Source organism: Spermophilus citellus (genome assembly GCF_964194105.1).
Source record: "Spermophilus citellus genome assembly, chromosome: 4".
Classification (NCBI taxonomy): Eukaryota; Metazoa; Chordata; class Mammalia; order Rodentia; family Sciuridae; genus Spermophilus; species Spermophilus citellus.
Genome location: NC_138185.1, coordinates 215,557,514 through 215,572,354, shown reverse-complemented (window position 1 = coordinate 215,572,354; position 14,841 = coordinate 215,557,514). Strand labels below are relative to the sequence as shown.

The following is a 14,841-nucleotide window of genomic DNA, read 5'->3' as shown; positions in this document are numbered from 1 at the left end:
AGTTCAGGAGAGTTAGGGAGCAGAGGCCAACAGATTGGCAGAGGTGATTAGCGTGCGGTGGAGCCTGGGGCGGCATCTTGATGGTGGCGGAGATGCCAGGGGGTTATTTGAAGGAAGGTGTTAGTAGCAGGCTCCCTCCACGGGGACCCTTGATCTTGGGGCTGCCATCTCAGAGGCAGGGGCCGCCACAGAACACCGCTGGCTCCCGGCTCCCTGCTGAAGCAGCAGCCCCGCCCCAGGCACCACTTGGAGAGGGATGGGACTCAGAAGGAGGGAGACTATGGAGCAGGAGCCATGACCCCTGCTTCCTGGGACACTTTGTCCTGGTGCCACCCATCAAGTGAGAGCATGCCGTGGCACGGCCAAGTTGCCGCAAAGGTGACTTCATTATAGCCTGTTTCTTTGGCAGTTCAGAAGCACAGGTATCGCCCCTCCCCTCCTGCTCCAAGCTCAAGTTGTGCCCAGGGCCAGGGCAGCCTGGAAGGTCCCCTTGTGAGTTCTCTGGGCAGGCTGGCTTGCAATGGCATGGCAGCCGATGGGCAGGTGGCCCAGGCTGTCAGGCTATGAGCAAGGTCACCTGAAAACCAGCCAGGACACTGATCCACTAGGTTGAACTAGGACCCCCGAAAACACTCAAGTGCATAAAGGTGTTTGCAAGGTGGGGAAAAGGTCCCCCACGAGGCTGGGTTTTTTAAGTTTTTGATTTTATGTGGGAAACGCTCCGCTGAGAAGAGCCAAGTCAGGGTTGAGAGAGCAGGGGCTTGCTTGCTTGCTGCGGGGCTGGGGATGGAATCCAGGGCCTTGCACGCACTAGCCCATGCTCTACCATGGAGCTGCATCCCAGGCCAAGAGGGCTTCCTGAGAGAATCCACCAGCTGGTGGTCCTTGGAATCCTCGGTCGCCCTGTGGTCACCAGGGACTCCCACCCCCGATTTGGTCAGGTCTATTCAGGGGACAGCGCACAGTGGCACCCCACACAGGGTCCTCGAGGAGCCTTTCATGGGCAGCAAAGACTTGGGCTAAGACACCCCAGGGTCTAGGTCTCCAGCTCCAGGAGTGCAGGCCTGTGCCTTGGACCCCCACCTCCGGAACCTCATGCCCTTGCCTTTACTGATGGCCAGAGCGAGACCTGGTCCTCCCTGCTCCCCAGGGATTGAGGGCAGACTCATGAACAGTCTACAGTTTTCTAGAAACTACCCTGGACTTAAAGAGACTGGGGGAGATAAAATCATGGGGAAGCCCTTCTGCTGCAGACACAGAAGTGGTCAAGACGCCATGACTGAGCTCCCAGAGGCGCCACGTGTGGGGGTGACAGATCTCCCGGGAGGTGAGAAGCTGAATTCTCCCACTGCAAACAAGGGGTGCCTCTCACCGGGCATGGGGGGCGGCCTACTCTGCCAGCCCCCGGGACAGTAGGCAGCTCTGGGGACTGGCACCTGGGGAAGTGGGCATGTTCTGTTGGTCTGAGTGACCCTCCATGTGGTGCTTCTCTTCTTTGCTATGAAGGTCCAGGGGACCAGGAGTCAATCACCATGTATGTTCTGGGCAGGGGCCAGCCTCTGTCCCACCAGACCTTGGGAACTGTGATGGGCAGCTCAGAGCCACTGTGACGGTGGAGCTGAAATCCCCACAGTGGCCAACATGGTCCTGCCCCTCTGAGGACATGTCCGGGAGATGGGCTCCCCCTGGGACATCCTTCTGGGCATTCATGAAACACCCACGGAGAGGGAGGGGCAGACCCTCAGGTGGGCAGGGCTCTGGAGCCTGGCTCAGGAGGCCTTCAACACCCAGGGGCAACCACAGGGGGCCACTGAGCCCTTGCCTCTCCAGATACTAATGGTGACAACCACCAGGCTCAAATGCTGTTCTGGAGCGGGGCAGAGTGAGCTTCCGGCTGGATCCAGATGTCCAGAACCCCTACACTCCAGGAAAGGGGGGAGTCCAACATGAGCAGAGGTGACCAGGCTGCTGCCCCGGGGCCCCCTCAGGGCTCTCTAGGGTGGGCCAGGGACCCTTTTCCCAGCCTTGCTCTTTCCCTGGGCAACTCTCCCTGGACAGACTCCTGCAGGCCTGGGCCTGGCACTGCAGAAACCCCAGGGAGGACAAGCCTCTGTTCTCGCAGCCCTCAGCTTCCTGTCACAGGCCCTGACACTGTCGGAGACGCTGTGGCTCATCAGAAAAGCCAAAGCGGCCTCCACCTGCTGCGGGAAAACTCCACGCTGTCACTCTTGGCTTTCTCCTTCCTGGTACATCGTCCCTCCATCCTTCTCCCATCTATGCAGACAGGCGTCTGAACCACGTCTCAAACACAGACTGTCCCTTCTCACTGAGGGTGTATGTGACCAAAGGTAAAAGGGTGACCGTATTGGGGGAGTGTGTGTGCGTGTGTGTGAGGAGAGAGAGTGGCTTCCATGGCCAGCTTCTGGCTCCTGTCTGCTCAGCCTTACCTTTCCTCAGCAATGGCACCGAGGGGTCATCATAGCTACCGTCATAGAAGTCATTACCATCTTCCAGCTCGTTGCTGACCGGGTTGCCGTTGGCAATGCTCTTTTGTTTGGTTGTGAAAAAGGCCTGCATCTTCACATTGTACCTGGGGGTCGGGGAGGATGGGAGGTCAGAGCAGCACAGGGACTCCCACTGACCAGGTGGGGGTATCTGCTGTGGTCAGCACAGTGCTGGCCAAGGCGGGCAGCCCGGGAGGGGCTTCACCCAAACTGACAGCCATCCCAGCAGGATCCTTGGAACAGTGTGCGGGCTGGGGGCACCTGCTCCTGTTGAGCTGGGGGCTTCCTGGCGGGTCAGAGACCTCTTGCCCAAGAGAATGACTGAGTCCTGCAGCTGGACATGACAAACCTGCCCTGATAAAGGACTTCCAGCCCAGCCCATGGGTCAGGCCTCTTGCTCACATGGGCTACGTCACTCAGAGGCAGCAATGCCATCCCCCGAGAGAGGAATCTCTCACCATCCCCAAGACCCCCAGCTGGCTCCTTGCTGAAGAGCCGCCCGAAGAGACTCCTGCAGTGTGACAGTTTATCTCCCATTCTTACAAAACACAGAGGATATTTTATATCAATGTGAGGATTCTCAAAAAACCTGGAGTGTGGCCTTTCTAGAAAACGACCCATAGAGGTGTGAGGAAGAAGAGGAACCCGAACGACTGTCCCCTGCTCTGATCAAAGGTGGGAGCAGGACATGGAAGGGGGTGCCCACAGCTCAAAGCAGGAGAAGTACTTACTTCATGATCAGAATGTAAAACCCGTACAAGACGATCAGCACCAAACCTTCCCACCTCAGAGAGAGAGAGAGGAGAACGCGGTTAGAACCCGGAGGCCATGGCCTGGGGACCCAGGGACAGGATGGCTGGGCAGGCCAGGGAGCAGTGTGTCTTTCCCGTCCCATCCCAGGGCCCATCCCAGGACATGGGCACACAGGTGGGATGGGCCCGCTTGAGGCTGCTGGCCAGGGGGAGTCCTCTTGGTGATGGATAAGAGAAGGCCGAGGGGGGATCATCTCAAACATGGGGGTCTGCAGGACCCAGCCGAGCCCCACCGGAAGCCACCAGGAAGGAGGAAGGTGGGGCAGCCACCTCAGGGAGGCAGGGGCCTGGATTCCACTCTGAGAACCTGTGGTCACTCGAGAGTCTGGTCAGGGACCTGAAGAACTAGGGTATAGGCAGAAGGGACCAAGTCCCCAGGGAAGGGGTGGGGCAGGGCGCTAGAGCCTCCGGGGCCACCCACTGGGCATGTGATGGAGTAGTGGGGAGTCAGCCTGGAATGTTCCCTCTTTGCTCTTTAGAAATGGTCCAACCCTGGGGGAGGGGGACTGTGTGGGTTTTGAACCTCTGACCACAGGCCTCCGGGAAGCCATAGTCTTCTGTGAGCTGGGCATGGGCTGCAGTCATCTGAGGAACTTCCTTTGCTAACAGGGAGTCCACAGGCCAACAGAGTCAGAAAGGGACTTGCAGACCACCCAGCCATCTGCCCAGCTCCTTCCACACTTGAGCGAAACGAGACCCAGCAGTGGGGAGACTCCAGGGCTGCATGGTGGGCTGGGGCCAGGGAGGGACCACACCTGCTTTCTCCAGGCCCATAGCACACAGCTGCTCTCGTCAGGAAGCGGACACCCCGAGGCTGACCATCTGGGGACATTCCCTAAAACAGACACCTACAGCATGCAGACTCTGAATCACGTCCAGGAGCCGGCGAAGAGCACGGCTCTGCCCCAGGAGACACCGTGCCTAAGGTATGAGGGGAGGTCTCCACCTGTCCCTTGGGAGTTTGTGCCTTACGTTATCTTAAGAAGGAATCAATTCCTGCCTCCATGTCACAAAGAGGAGTCCCAATATTTTCTTCTGAGTTCTTTTTAAAATTCTGTTTTTTATAGTAAGATTTGAATTCACCTGAGGTGAGAGGGAGGGAGGTCATGGGGACTGGCCATTAAGGCACCAGCCCTAACTCGCTGCCGTGACACCTCTGACGCATCCCACCCCAGACCTAGGCCAGTAACGTCTCCCACGTCGGCCCGAGCTCATCCTCGTGCAGGCCACCACACTGCGGTTCTTTTAGTTTATGATCTATTTTGATATCCGTCAGGTGGACATATCGGGGAAACACCTTTCTCACTTTGAAAACACGAAGGCAAGATTGCTCGGCATGATATCCTTCGACGTTCACAGACGAACAAGCTCAGGTTTGAGAAGTAATTCTAGGAATGGTTCAGTGAATCCAACCACCAAGGACACAGGAAACCAACAAAAACAAGAGAAAACCCCCCCAAAGAAACATAGATTTTAAAGACTTACCACACAATTTCTTCATCGTATATGAACTGGAAGGCAAAAGGAGCCAAGGGAGCATATTTATTCCAAATGAAAAACAACGCAGACCCCTACACACCTAGGGCCACCCCCTACTGGCCTGTGACCTGCTCTACAGGAAGCGGGCTCTGCTTCTCTGCTGCTCACTATAGCAGGTGACCCTTCCTCAGCTGGAACCTGGGCCAGCGGTGGGCTGCCTCATGTGGCCCAGCTTTGGGTGGCTCTCTCAGGACAAGTGGCCCGTGCTTCTCTAAAGCTGCTGGGGCTGACCTGGCAGGAGCCCCGTCATCATGCAAATAATTGCTGAAATCATGGAACTTCAAAGACCAAAATCTACCTCCATGTCTACACATATGTCTACACAGAGGGTGTGTGTGGCAGGGTGGGGCTTCAGCTAAAAAAATAGAGTGGCCCCTTTGGGAATGCCAAGGGGGAGGTTCAGCTTGTGTACTTTGAAGGCAGCTGAGGGGTGACAGTGGGGACAATGACACTGCTCCATGTAGAGGTTGATTTTAGGTGTTAACTGGCCTGGGTTGAGGGACGCACAGGTTGGTACAATATTATTTCTAGGTATGTCTGTGAGGGTGTTTCTGGAAGAGACTGGCCTTGGGGTTAGTGGACTGAGTAAGGAAGGTCCACTCTCACCCAACATGGTGGGCACCGCTTAATCAGCCGAGGACTGGAGAGAACAGAAGGCAGAAGGGGGTACATCTGCACTCGTCTGCTCACCTCACCCCTCCCTCTCTCAGAGCCGGGGTACCCTTCTCCTTCCTCTAGGGACTGGAACTCCAGCTTCTCTGGGATTTTGGACTCCAGCACTCATAGTAGTGGCCCCCTAGATTCTCAGGCTGTGGGTCTAGGATGAGCCACCCACCTGGGTCTCTTGATTACAGGTGGCCTATCGTGGACCTCTCAACCTCTGTAACCACCTGAGCTAATAGCCTAATTAATCTCCCGCTCATCCACCTACTCACCCACCCATTTCCTGGTCTCCTATCCGTTATGCTTCTCTGGAAAACCCAGATTAATACACCCAACCATGCCCTCCCCACCCAGAGTCCCTGGCACAAGTGAATACTGCTTCTGTGGTGGGAGGGGGTGCTCCTGCGGCCCCCAAGCATGGCCTGGTGTGGAGAGGAAGTGGATGGGCTGCTCCCACATATCTGATCTTGGGGACACAAAGGTCCCTACGTATGGTGGCAGGAGAGGCTGGACTTGGGCCCACTGTGCTACCCTCTCCCAGCCATCACAGTGGGCAGCACCCACAGGACCAGCATCTGGAAGCCATTTTTGAGGAGGCCACCCCAGCCAGGCACAATCCCGAGCTTCTGAACTCAAGGTACTGAGGAAAGGCCCTCAACAGAAGGGGATGGGACACTACAGGAACCATCTTCGTCTTTCCTACTGGCATGCAGGGGCAGTGGAGGTCAGGGAGGGGGGCCAGGGAGGCCAGGGGGCATGAACCGCGGGATACAGGTCTACAGGGTCAAGCTGTCCTATTTGGCACGTCTGAAATGTCCTGATGGATGTTCTAGCAACTGAAAAAATAAAAAAACAGGGACCTATGCCTTGAGCTTATAAATCTTGATTTTTACTAATCAAAGTCATTTTCAATGGTTTCTGGTAAATACTTAATTTGCTGGTGAGTCCTGGGAACTGAAGGGCGCTCTTCAGAACTGTGTCGGGAACCATCCCTTGTTCGGGGAACACCGTGATGCTGGTGGCCCCTTCAGCCTGCCACTGTCATTGAAGGGCCCAGAGCTGCTCTGTATGGGGCGCCTGGCTCTTCTAGAACCTTCATGCCAAAACATTTGCTTATGGGAAGCTGCGTTCTTTCACAAGGAATTCCTTCTACTCTCCTTTGTGTTTAGTCAGGGCACTATGGAAACTATTTTTTTTTCTTAACTTGAGTGTAGGTAGATCGTTTTGCCTATCAATTTCATTTCGGGCTGTGGCAGACAGCCCCTAAGATGGCCCCAAGGATCCCACTGCCCTATGTTCATGCTCCCCAGCCCTGAAAATCCTTGCTGTTTTAAGCTGCTGAGTTTGGGAGAAATTTCAGAGCAATGGACAACTGATACAAGGGCCCAGCAGCCAGGTGGAGTCGGCTCTAGGTGAGGCGAGGGGCAAACTGTTGTGCCAAGCCACGTTCCTTCCCTAAGATCTAGGTGTGCCGCACACCTGCCCTCCCACCACGTCAGAGCTCTGGGTGGAAACTGTCCTGCGGAGGACTTGCTCCTTGGCATGATGCCTCGCTGTCATGTGCCATGATGTCACCCAGCCCATGGAGCCAAGGGGTGCAGCCCACAAAGGGATGAGGCCACACTGGAGGCCCCAGGGACCCCTGTCTGGACTCCTGTGCCTGTTCCTCCTTCCCCCAGCTCCCACCTGTCCTCTCTGCTTTCAGGTGGCCCTCTCTCTCTTGCTCGCTCTAAAACCAGGGACTCTGCTCCCTAGAACAGGGTCTGCCACAGTAGGGACAAGGGCTCAGTGGAGTGCAGGGCCTGAGTCCCCCACAGGGACCACTGGACACGTGCTCTGGCTTTTCCAAGGTCTCTCAGTAGCAGAGTGTCCAACGTGAGGTTTCGGGGGAGGGAGGCATGTGGGTAGAGGTGTGAGGACAGGGAGAGGTGGCACCTGCCATCGCTGGGTCAGGGACAGGCAGGCAGGGGTCTGTGTCTCTGCAGGAGCCTGACCAACCCACACCTGGGGCAGGAGGGGGACTCACCGCAATGAGCACAATGACAGACAAGGTGTAATACACGGAGTCCCGGCATACGGCCCACCACGTCAGACGCACCACCTGCCGAGCACAGGGCCTCAGCTGCTGCTGGCTGGGGTTGGAGGCAGGGAAGAGCTTCCCAGGCCCCTTGCAGGTGCAAGGACATGCCCCGGGATCCTGCCAGGCCACCCGGCCCTCCCTCACACTTGGGGAGGAGATGGGAGCCAGGGCATGTGCTCAAGAGTTGGTTAAACCTCCCCCTGCTCCTCAGAGGTCGCAGCATGGCCTGCCTCTCCAAGGTCAAGTCTAACGTCCCTCCAGGACTCCGAGGACACTGAATGGGGTGTCAACAACCAGCCAGCCTCAGGCCTGCAGGAGGCCAGATGGTTCCGGAATCTCTCAGGGCCAGGGTTACAGGAGGCACTCCTTAAATGGCTGCGGTTGTCAAAGGAAAGCTCGGCCTTGGACTGGCCACGGTGGTGACCCTGTACATCCCAGGCCCCAGAGTGTCGGAGGACAGGGAACCCGGGAAGCTGACATGCTCCAAGCCACCCACCTGGCCAGCAAAGAGTCCACAGACTCCAATAATACACAGGATGTTGAACACGGCGGAGCCCACGATGGTCCCCACCCCGACGTCGCCGTGGGTGATGAAGACACCTAGAAAGGAAAGAGCCCGGGCCTGGCTGTGTGGCTGCCGGGAGAGCAGGTCCTTCCCACCCCCCAACAGCACCTGGACGTCAGCGGGAATGGGGAACCCGACGGGTGGAGGGGCCCCGGATCAGCGGCTCCGACGCTCCCCGCTTTGTGAGGGGTTGTATTGGGGCGTAATCCACAGGCCATAGGATTCGTTGACCCGGCCCAATTAGAGAATTGTGCAGCCAAAGCCACAATCTAATTGTAGGGTGGTTAAACCTCCCTAATGGGTCAACCCCACGCCCACCAGCTCCCCTAAGGCACCAACCTAATCTAGCTTCTGTCCCCCACTTCTGCCTTGGGATTGAGATGAGAACGCAGCTCAGAGCTAACATGCAACCCCGCTGCTCTGGGCACCAGAGCCCTGTGGACCCTGCCTCGCGGGCTGCCCGGGGTTCCTCACCAATGACCGAGGCGAACAGCTCTGGCGTGGAGCTCCCTGCGGCCATGAAGGTGGCTCCTGCCACGTCCTCACTGAGGTGGAGTTTCTGAAACAGAAGGGACCACAGGCCCTCAGAGTGGAACACGGGGTGCTGGACATCACGAGGACATAGAATCAGGGAGCTCCAGGGACATGTGCTGGGGAGCCCAGCTCCCGGCTGGCAGCCTCTCCTCCCTGTGTCCAAGCGTACGCCTCCATGCTCTGCCAGGCCTCTGGACACGAGCCCCTTCTCCCATCCTGCCGTCGGCTTTCTGCTCATCTCCAAGGCCCCTGGGAACTGTCCCCTGGATGAAGCTCTGGCACCCCCAGAGCCAGCCAGCCCCCATTAGACTCTGTTATTGAAATGTGGATTATACAGAGAGGGTCTGCGGTGCCTACGGTCACCCTCCCTGCTGCAGCCTGAGAGCGAGACTGGCCTGTGTCACCTAGAACAGGGTGGGGACTGCAGTGGAGCCCACCAAGAGCCCACAGTCTAGACACTGTCATGGAGGCCCTGTCCGAGAAGGTGGGGGTTGGCACCTAGGGGTCCCCCACAGCCTGGTCTTACATTCAGGAGACACGCTCTCTGTGGTGAGTCTTCTCGTCACCCCAGCTCACAGAGGCCCTGTCCCCTGGAATGAGCTGACACCAGACAAGCTGGGGGCTCTCCAAGGCCCATTCTGTGTGGGGAAGCCATGCTCTGGCCGTGGAGGGTCGCCCGGATGTAGAATGCAGGGCTGGGGCTTAAGTATCCCTCCCAAGGAGCCTCTGCAATCCTGGGCTCTGGGGCCACCACGCCAGCCCTGGGCCACGCCCCTCCTCACTGACCAGCTACTGAGGGGTCCTCAGAGGGTCAGAGGTTTGGGCCTGACGCAGGCTGGAGCCACAGTGCTGACCCCCAAGGTGGAGGCCCAGCCACCATCAAAGAGGAGGGGTTCACAGAAAGGCTCTGCCGCTCCCTGCTCTGTGTGACACCAAGCTGTCTAAGCTGGGCCTGGCAGCGGGGGACGTTGTGGGCAAGTGCCTGCTCCTAATAGCCATGTTCCCTCCTGCCACCATCATAGCAGCACGGCACCCCCAGGGGCCTCCAGGGGCTCAGATCCCCACTGTGACCTGCCACCTACAGGGAATGAGCAGCACTGGGCACCCTTGCCTGCCAGGTGGGACACACGCGTGGCCACCCAGGAGCCCGACATCCTACAGTAGCGGCTTCCGCCAAGAGCCGGAAGAGGGTGCCCTCAGCCAACACCGACTGAGTGGCTGCAGAGAAGCGTCACCATGGGACCAACACCAGCTGCTTAGAGTGACGGTCTTTACCACCAGAGCGTTCCCCAGCCTTGTCACCCTGTCATTCACAGGCCACGTGTCCTCATCCCTGTCCCTCCCACGTACCTCACAGATCTTCTCTAGGGACGGAACAAAGAAGTCGTCGCACACGATGGCCAAGGCGTAGAACATGTACAGAGCCTGCCAAGGGAAGAAGATACATGGGGTCAGTGAGGGCCCCTGTCGCAGCCCAGCAGAGGCCAGGGGCAGATGGGGGCCCAGAGGAAACCCCAGCACCCTCAACTCCTCCCTGACCCATGGGAAAACTGAGGCCCAGAGGAGCCATACGTGCAGTGAAGAGGATCAAACCCGGGCTCCCCGGGCCTGTGCATCTTCTCGTGGGATGCTGTCCCCGGTTCCTGGCACACAGCCCCTAAAGCCCTGGGTCTATGGTGTCTTTTGTGGGCTAATGACATGACTGGTGGCAGGGCCCCTCAGTAGCTTCTCCTTGGGGGATGGATTAGAGGTTAGGGACCTCACCCCCTCCCCCCTAACCTGGGGGCCAAGGCTGACGTAATCAATCTTGCCTATGTAAGGAAGCTTCCAAAAACCCCGAAGGGCAGGGTCCCAAGAGCTTCAGGACAGCGGAGGGTGCACCCAGGAGATGGCGGAAGCTCCTCTTCCCCACCCCTCTCCCTACGTCTCTCCATCTGGATCTGCAAACAAGGCTTCGTAACACAGGCAAAGCGTTCCCCTGAGTCCTATGAGTTGTTCCTGCAAATTACTGAATCTCAGGAAGACGCGGGAGCCCTGTTTCTAGCATCGATCAGAAGCCCCCAGGGACTGACAGGCGTCAGAAGGGAGGACACTCTGGTGGCCGAGCCCCTGACCTGTGGGTCTGACGCCATCCCCAGGTGGACAGCATTGGGACTGAGTCAAACTATGGAATACCAGCTGGTGTCTGCTGCTTGGAGTGTGGGACCCCCTGGGCCCCCCCCCCCAAAAGACACACATTTTGTGACCAGAGAAGAAGGACAGCGTGCACACTGGGACAGCAGGAGACACACTTTGCTTGTCCAACCCAGACGCCTCTTCTGAAAGAAGCGGGTCTCTCCTAGCAGCAGAGGCTGCCCTCAGAGGCAAGACCAAGAAGGAGGGCGTTCCAAACTGCCTCCCGGAACATGCCAATACGCCTAGCCTGCAAGCAGCGTCCTTGCTACTGACTGTCCACTCTCTGCCAAGAAAAAGGGGGACTCTGGTCACCCTGTGAGCCAGCGTTTCCTGGGTCCTGCTGGCCTCTGCACACATGGAAATCCACAGTCCCTCTGCCTGGGGAGGCTCACAGCACCCAAGAGCCCTGGTCCTAATACTGGTTCTGGGACTTCTGTGCCACATGACTTTGGACAGGTCGTGGTCCTGGGTCTCCACTTGTTCTCTGTTTAACGACGATGCATGAGCAGATCAGTGGTTTTCAAGTGGTTGTCCAGCTGGGCCCTTTCCCTGCCCATCTATCCAGTAGGGCCTACCTGCGTGCCAGGTGTGGGTGCCTGCAGCAGGGATTTGGTGACAGAGCACCAGGCAAAGCCTCTGCTGGTGGTGACCGCCTTACAGCCAGCGCAGAGCCCTGAGGCAACAGGGTGCTTGACAGACCAGCAAGGTCAAGGTGGCGGCAGAACAGAGTGAGGAAGGGGAAATGGAGGATGGGGGAGGCAAGGCAGGGGGCCCTGGGAGAGGAGGGTCTGCTGCCCTCTGCTGGGCAGGGATGTCCTGTCTGCAGAAAGAGAGGAGCCAGGAAGCTCCCGCCCACACGCCCAACACCCGAGGATCTCACAACTCATCTGATAAAATAAAGTGGAAGAGACACTATCTAAGGCCACAGCACCCCAGGCAGGTCTGTCTACTGGAGTCCATGGGTGACAGTCCCTGGATGTGACTCATCAGCTTCTGGACAGAAGCAAAAAGAAACCAAGTGTGGGGCTGTGGACAGAGGGGAGGGCAGCAGGAGAGACCCTGCCACAGACCTCGGGAATCTGGCTCGAACTGGCACCCGGGGCGCCACATGGTGTCTCTTCTATGACACCCACAGGAACAGAGAAGAAAGAGGAGCCAAGATGGTGCCACAATTTCCATTCCAGGAGGGCGGGAAATTTCTAGTACTGCAGACCCCTGGTTCCCCTGCCTGAGGTGCGCATTCCCTAAAGGAGTCTGGAAAATTCCCTCCGTAGAGGGTTAGATGATAATGTTTTTGACTTTGTAGGTCCAAGGGTCTCCATTGCAACTCCTCTGTTCTTCGAGAGCCAAAGCAGCCCTAGAAGGGGTGTGGCCATGGTCTAATAAAATGTGACTGGTGAGAACAGGCTTGGGCTGGATTTGACCCTCCAGCCAGAGTGTGGTAAGAGTCCTTGCAAAATTCCTGAAGTTGTTTTGTCTTTGCTCTGCCAAGACTTCTGTGGGACAGGGCCACAGAGCTATGGGGCCAATCAGCCAAACTCACACCACCTCAGTCAAAGGGGAAGTGTAGAGTCGGAGTCACCAGAAAGATAACAACTCTATTACTACAGAAATAATATACACGCCCGCCCTTCAAACTCTGCCTGTAATCCTCACTCTAACCCTTCATTTTCATTAGAGGTTTAGCCTATTAATTGAAATTTCACTCACTCATTCCTCTCCGGTTGTCGCTGTCAATGTGAGAATCCCAGGTTTTACTTTCTTAATTATCTCTTTTAAAAGACTAATGTCTGCCTGGGATTAAATATACAAGCAGATGGTGCTGGGCGGTTGGGCTGTGATCAGAAGGGAAATTTGCTGTGGTTGATCCAAAGTAGCAAAGCGAGCCTTGCCCTGCTTCGTCTCCCAACTCCATTACACAGAGTCAACAAATGGTTTCTGGGAAGGGCCAGAAAGTAAATATTTTTGGCTTTGGGGGCCACTTAGATGCACCACAGCAGACGTGGAGAGCACAGAAATGAATGGAGTGCTGTGTTCCAATAAAACTTTATTTACAACAACAGGCAGTGAAACATGCATGGCTGGGCCTGGAGTTTGTCTGCCCCATTACGGAGGCACCATCTATGATTTCAGTTTGAACCCATTATTCCCTTTTTGACTTGCTATTTGAACTTCACCATGTGTTATCAGGGCCCGTCTGCACATGGAGGGAAGTTTGAGAGGAAGTGCAAGGGTTTCAACTGTAGGTAAGTAAAGGTGGGTAACTTGTCTGGGGTGGGGGTTATATGTCGTGCAGGGGTTGATACCCTTGACCTGTATTTATTGGCTCATGGTTACACATCAGGAAGAGGTGCTGTCATGCACCATTAGAAAAGCAGAGAGCAGACAGGACTGAACCACTTTCTACATTGGAGATATCACCTCTCAGTGGGCAAAACGGTTTTTGGTATTTGCTTTTTTTCTCAGGGCTGTGACAAGGACTAAATGGAATCTCTCAGGGGCTGTGGCAGACAGGTTTTAGGTGTGTGACATCATGCCCGTAAGGACCACTTACACCGAGGATATGCAGCAGGACAGCTCCGTGCTGTCGCTCCTTATTGGAGAACAGGTCTGTGGGGAACTCGTGGATGGCTGGAAGACAAGAGGAGAGAACAGAGGGTTAGGAATCAGTGGGCCCCCAAACCTCACTTGAGACCTGGGAGTCCAACAAGGAATTGTGGAGTCCACTGGCTTCGGGCTGACGAGCAAGAAGGTCAGCTATTTCTCAGCCCAGGGCAGATGAGTGCTCTTAGGAAAAGGTGCTGGAGACTAGATTATACCCAGCTACTCTAGCACCTTAGAATCCATCATGTCTTAGATATTTTGAAAAACTATACAAAATACTTTACACATACCAGGATGGCTACAGTCCAAAAGACAGAATAAATGTTGGCAATAAGGAGATATCAGAATCCTCATACCATGTTGGAGGGAAGGTGACACAGAGTGGCTTTGGGAGTTCATCAAAAGGTAGCAGTGACCACAGGACCCAGCAATTCCATTTCCAAGTGTACATCTTAGATAAATGCAAGTGCATGCCCACAAACTTATGCACAAATGCCCATAGTTGTATTCATAAGAGCTAAAATATGGATAATAATATGGAAATAATCTGAGGCAAACACTCAGGGTTCAGGCACCATCCCCTCCCAAGCAGCCCTGAGCCACTCATCAGCCTCTGAATGCCCTGGGAATGGAGACTGATCCCTTCTCGTCTTCCCACCACCTGAGATGACCAATGGGGGAGCACTCTCACAAACACATGCCAAAAGGACACTCCCAGACCCCCTCCAGTTCTTATCACACTAGATAGACTAGAAACTTCTGAAAGACAGTGACCCTCACTGCCCAGTTCACCACCGTGTCCTCAGTGCCTAGGCCAGGCCTGGCACATGGGTTCTTAATTGACTTTATCAATCAATTAAATAAGCAACGACAAAATGTTAACCAAAATGACAATCTATGTTGTTTCATCCTGTGACAATGCTGTTAACCTTGCCAGCCCTCCAGGTACCTGGAGTGACAATAGGCTCATAATAGACACTCAATTAATGCTTGCTAACTGGACGTCCAGGACAGAAATCCCTTCTCTGTAAATGTCATTTGCCATAAGCTTTGACAATGATGGTTTCTCCCTCATACGGAAACTTTCCTGATTTGAACATCAGATTCTACCAACAACAAAGAACAGCTCCCCAAGCACCTAGAAAAGAATGGATTCTTTCATCTCTCCCTCCCTCTCTCCCTCTCTCCCTCTCTCTCTGTAATCCAACTCCCTTAATACAGTTGCTGCTGCCAGTTCAAGGGCATGGATCTGCTGCAAGGATTTTCTGCCTGGAGATGAGAATTACTAAGGGAGAGATTCAGCCGTCTCGCTGCCAGGGTCTTATTTCCAGGATGAATGGAGCTGCCCGGGATGGTTCAGTGCAG

General features: G+C 55.7%; 1 protein-coding gene across 2 annotated transcripts in view; it reads right to left on the bottom strand.

Annotated features, from left to right (window-relative positions):
* SLC24A4 (solute carrier family 24 member 4) overlaps positions 1-14,841 on the bottom strand; it is a gene marked incomplete at its 5' end in the record, with an annotated part of 119,034 nt that overhangs the window by 30,199 nt on the left and 73,994 nt on the right. The window contains 8 exons of one of the 2 annotated variants that reach the window (XM_081291851.1): positions 2,448-2,590; positions 3,236-3,289; positions 4,802-4,827; positions 7,545-7,619; positions 8,095-8,198; positions 8,638-8,722; positions 10,048-10,122; positions 13,427-13,503. In XM_081291851.1, the coding sequence (XP_081147977.1) occupies positions 2,448-2,590; positions 3,236-3,289; positions 4,802-4,827; positions 7,545-7,619; positions 8,095-8,198; positions 8,638-8,722; positions 10,048-10,122; positions 13,427-13,503 (639 nt within the window). The remainder of the gene's footprint in view (positions 1-2,447; positions 2,591-3,235; positions 3,290-4,801; positions 4,828-7,544; positions 7,620-8,094; positions 8,199-8,637; positions 8,723-10,047; positions 10,123-13,426; positions 13,504-14,841) is intronic. The other variant, XM_081291852.1, reaches the window with a different exon arrangement.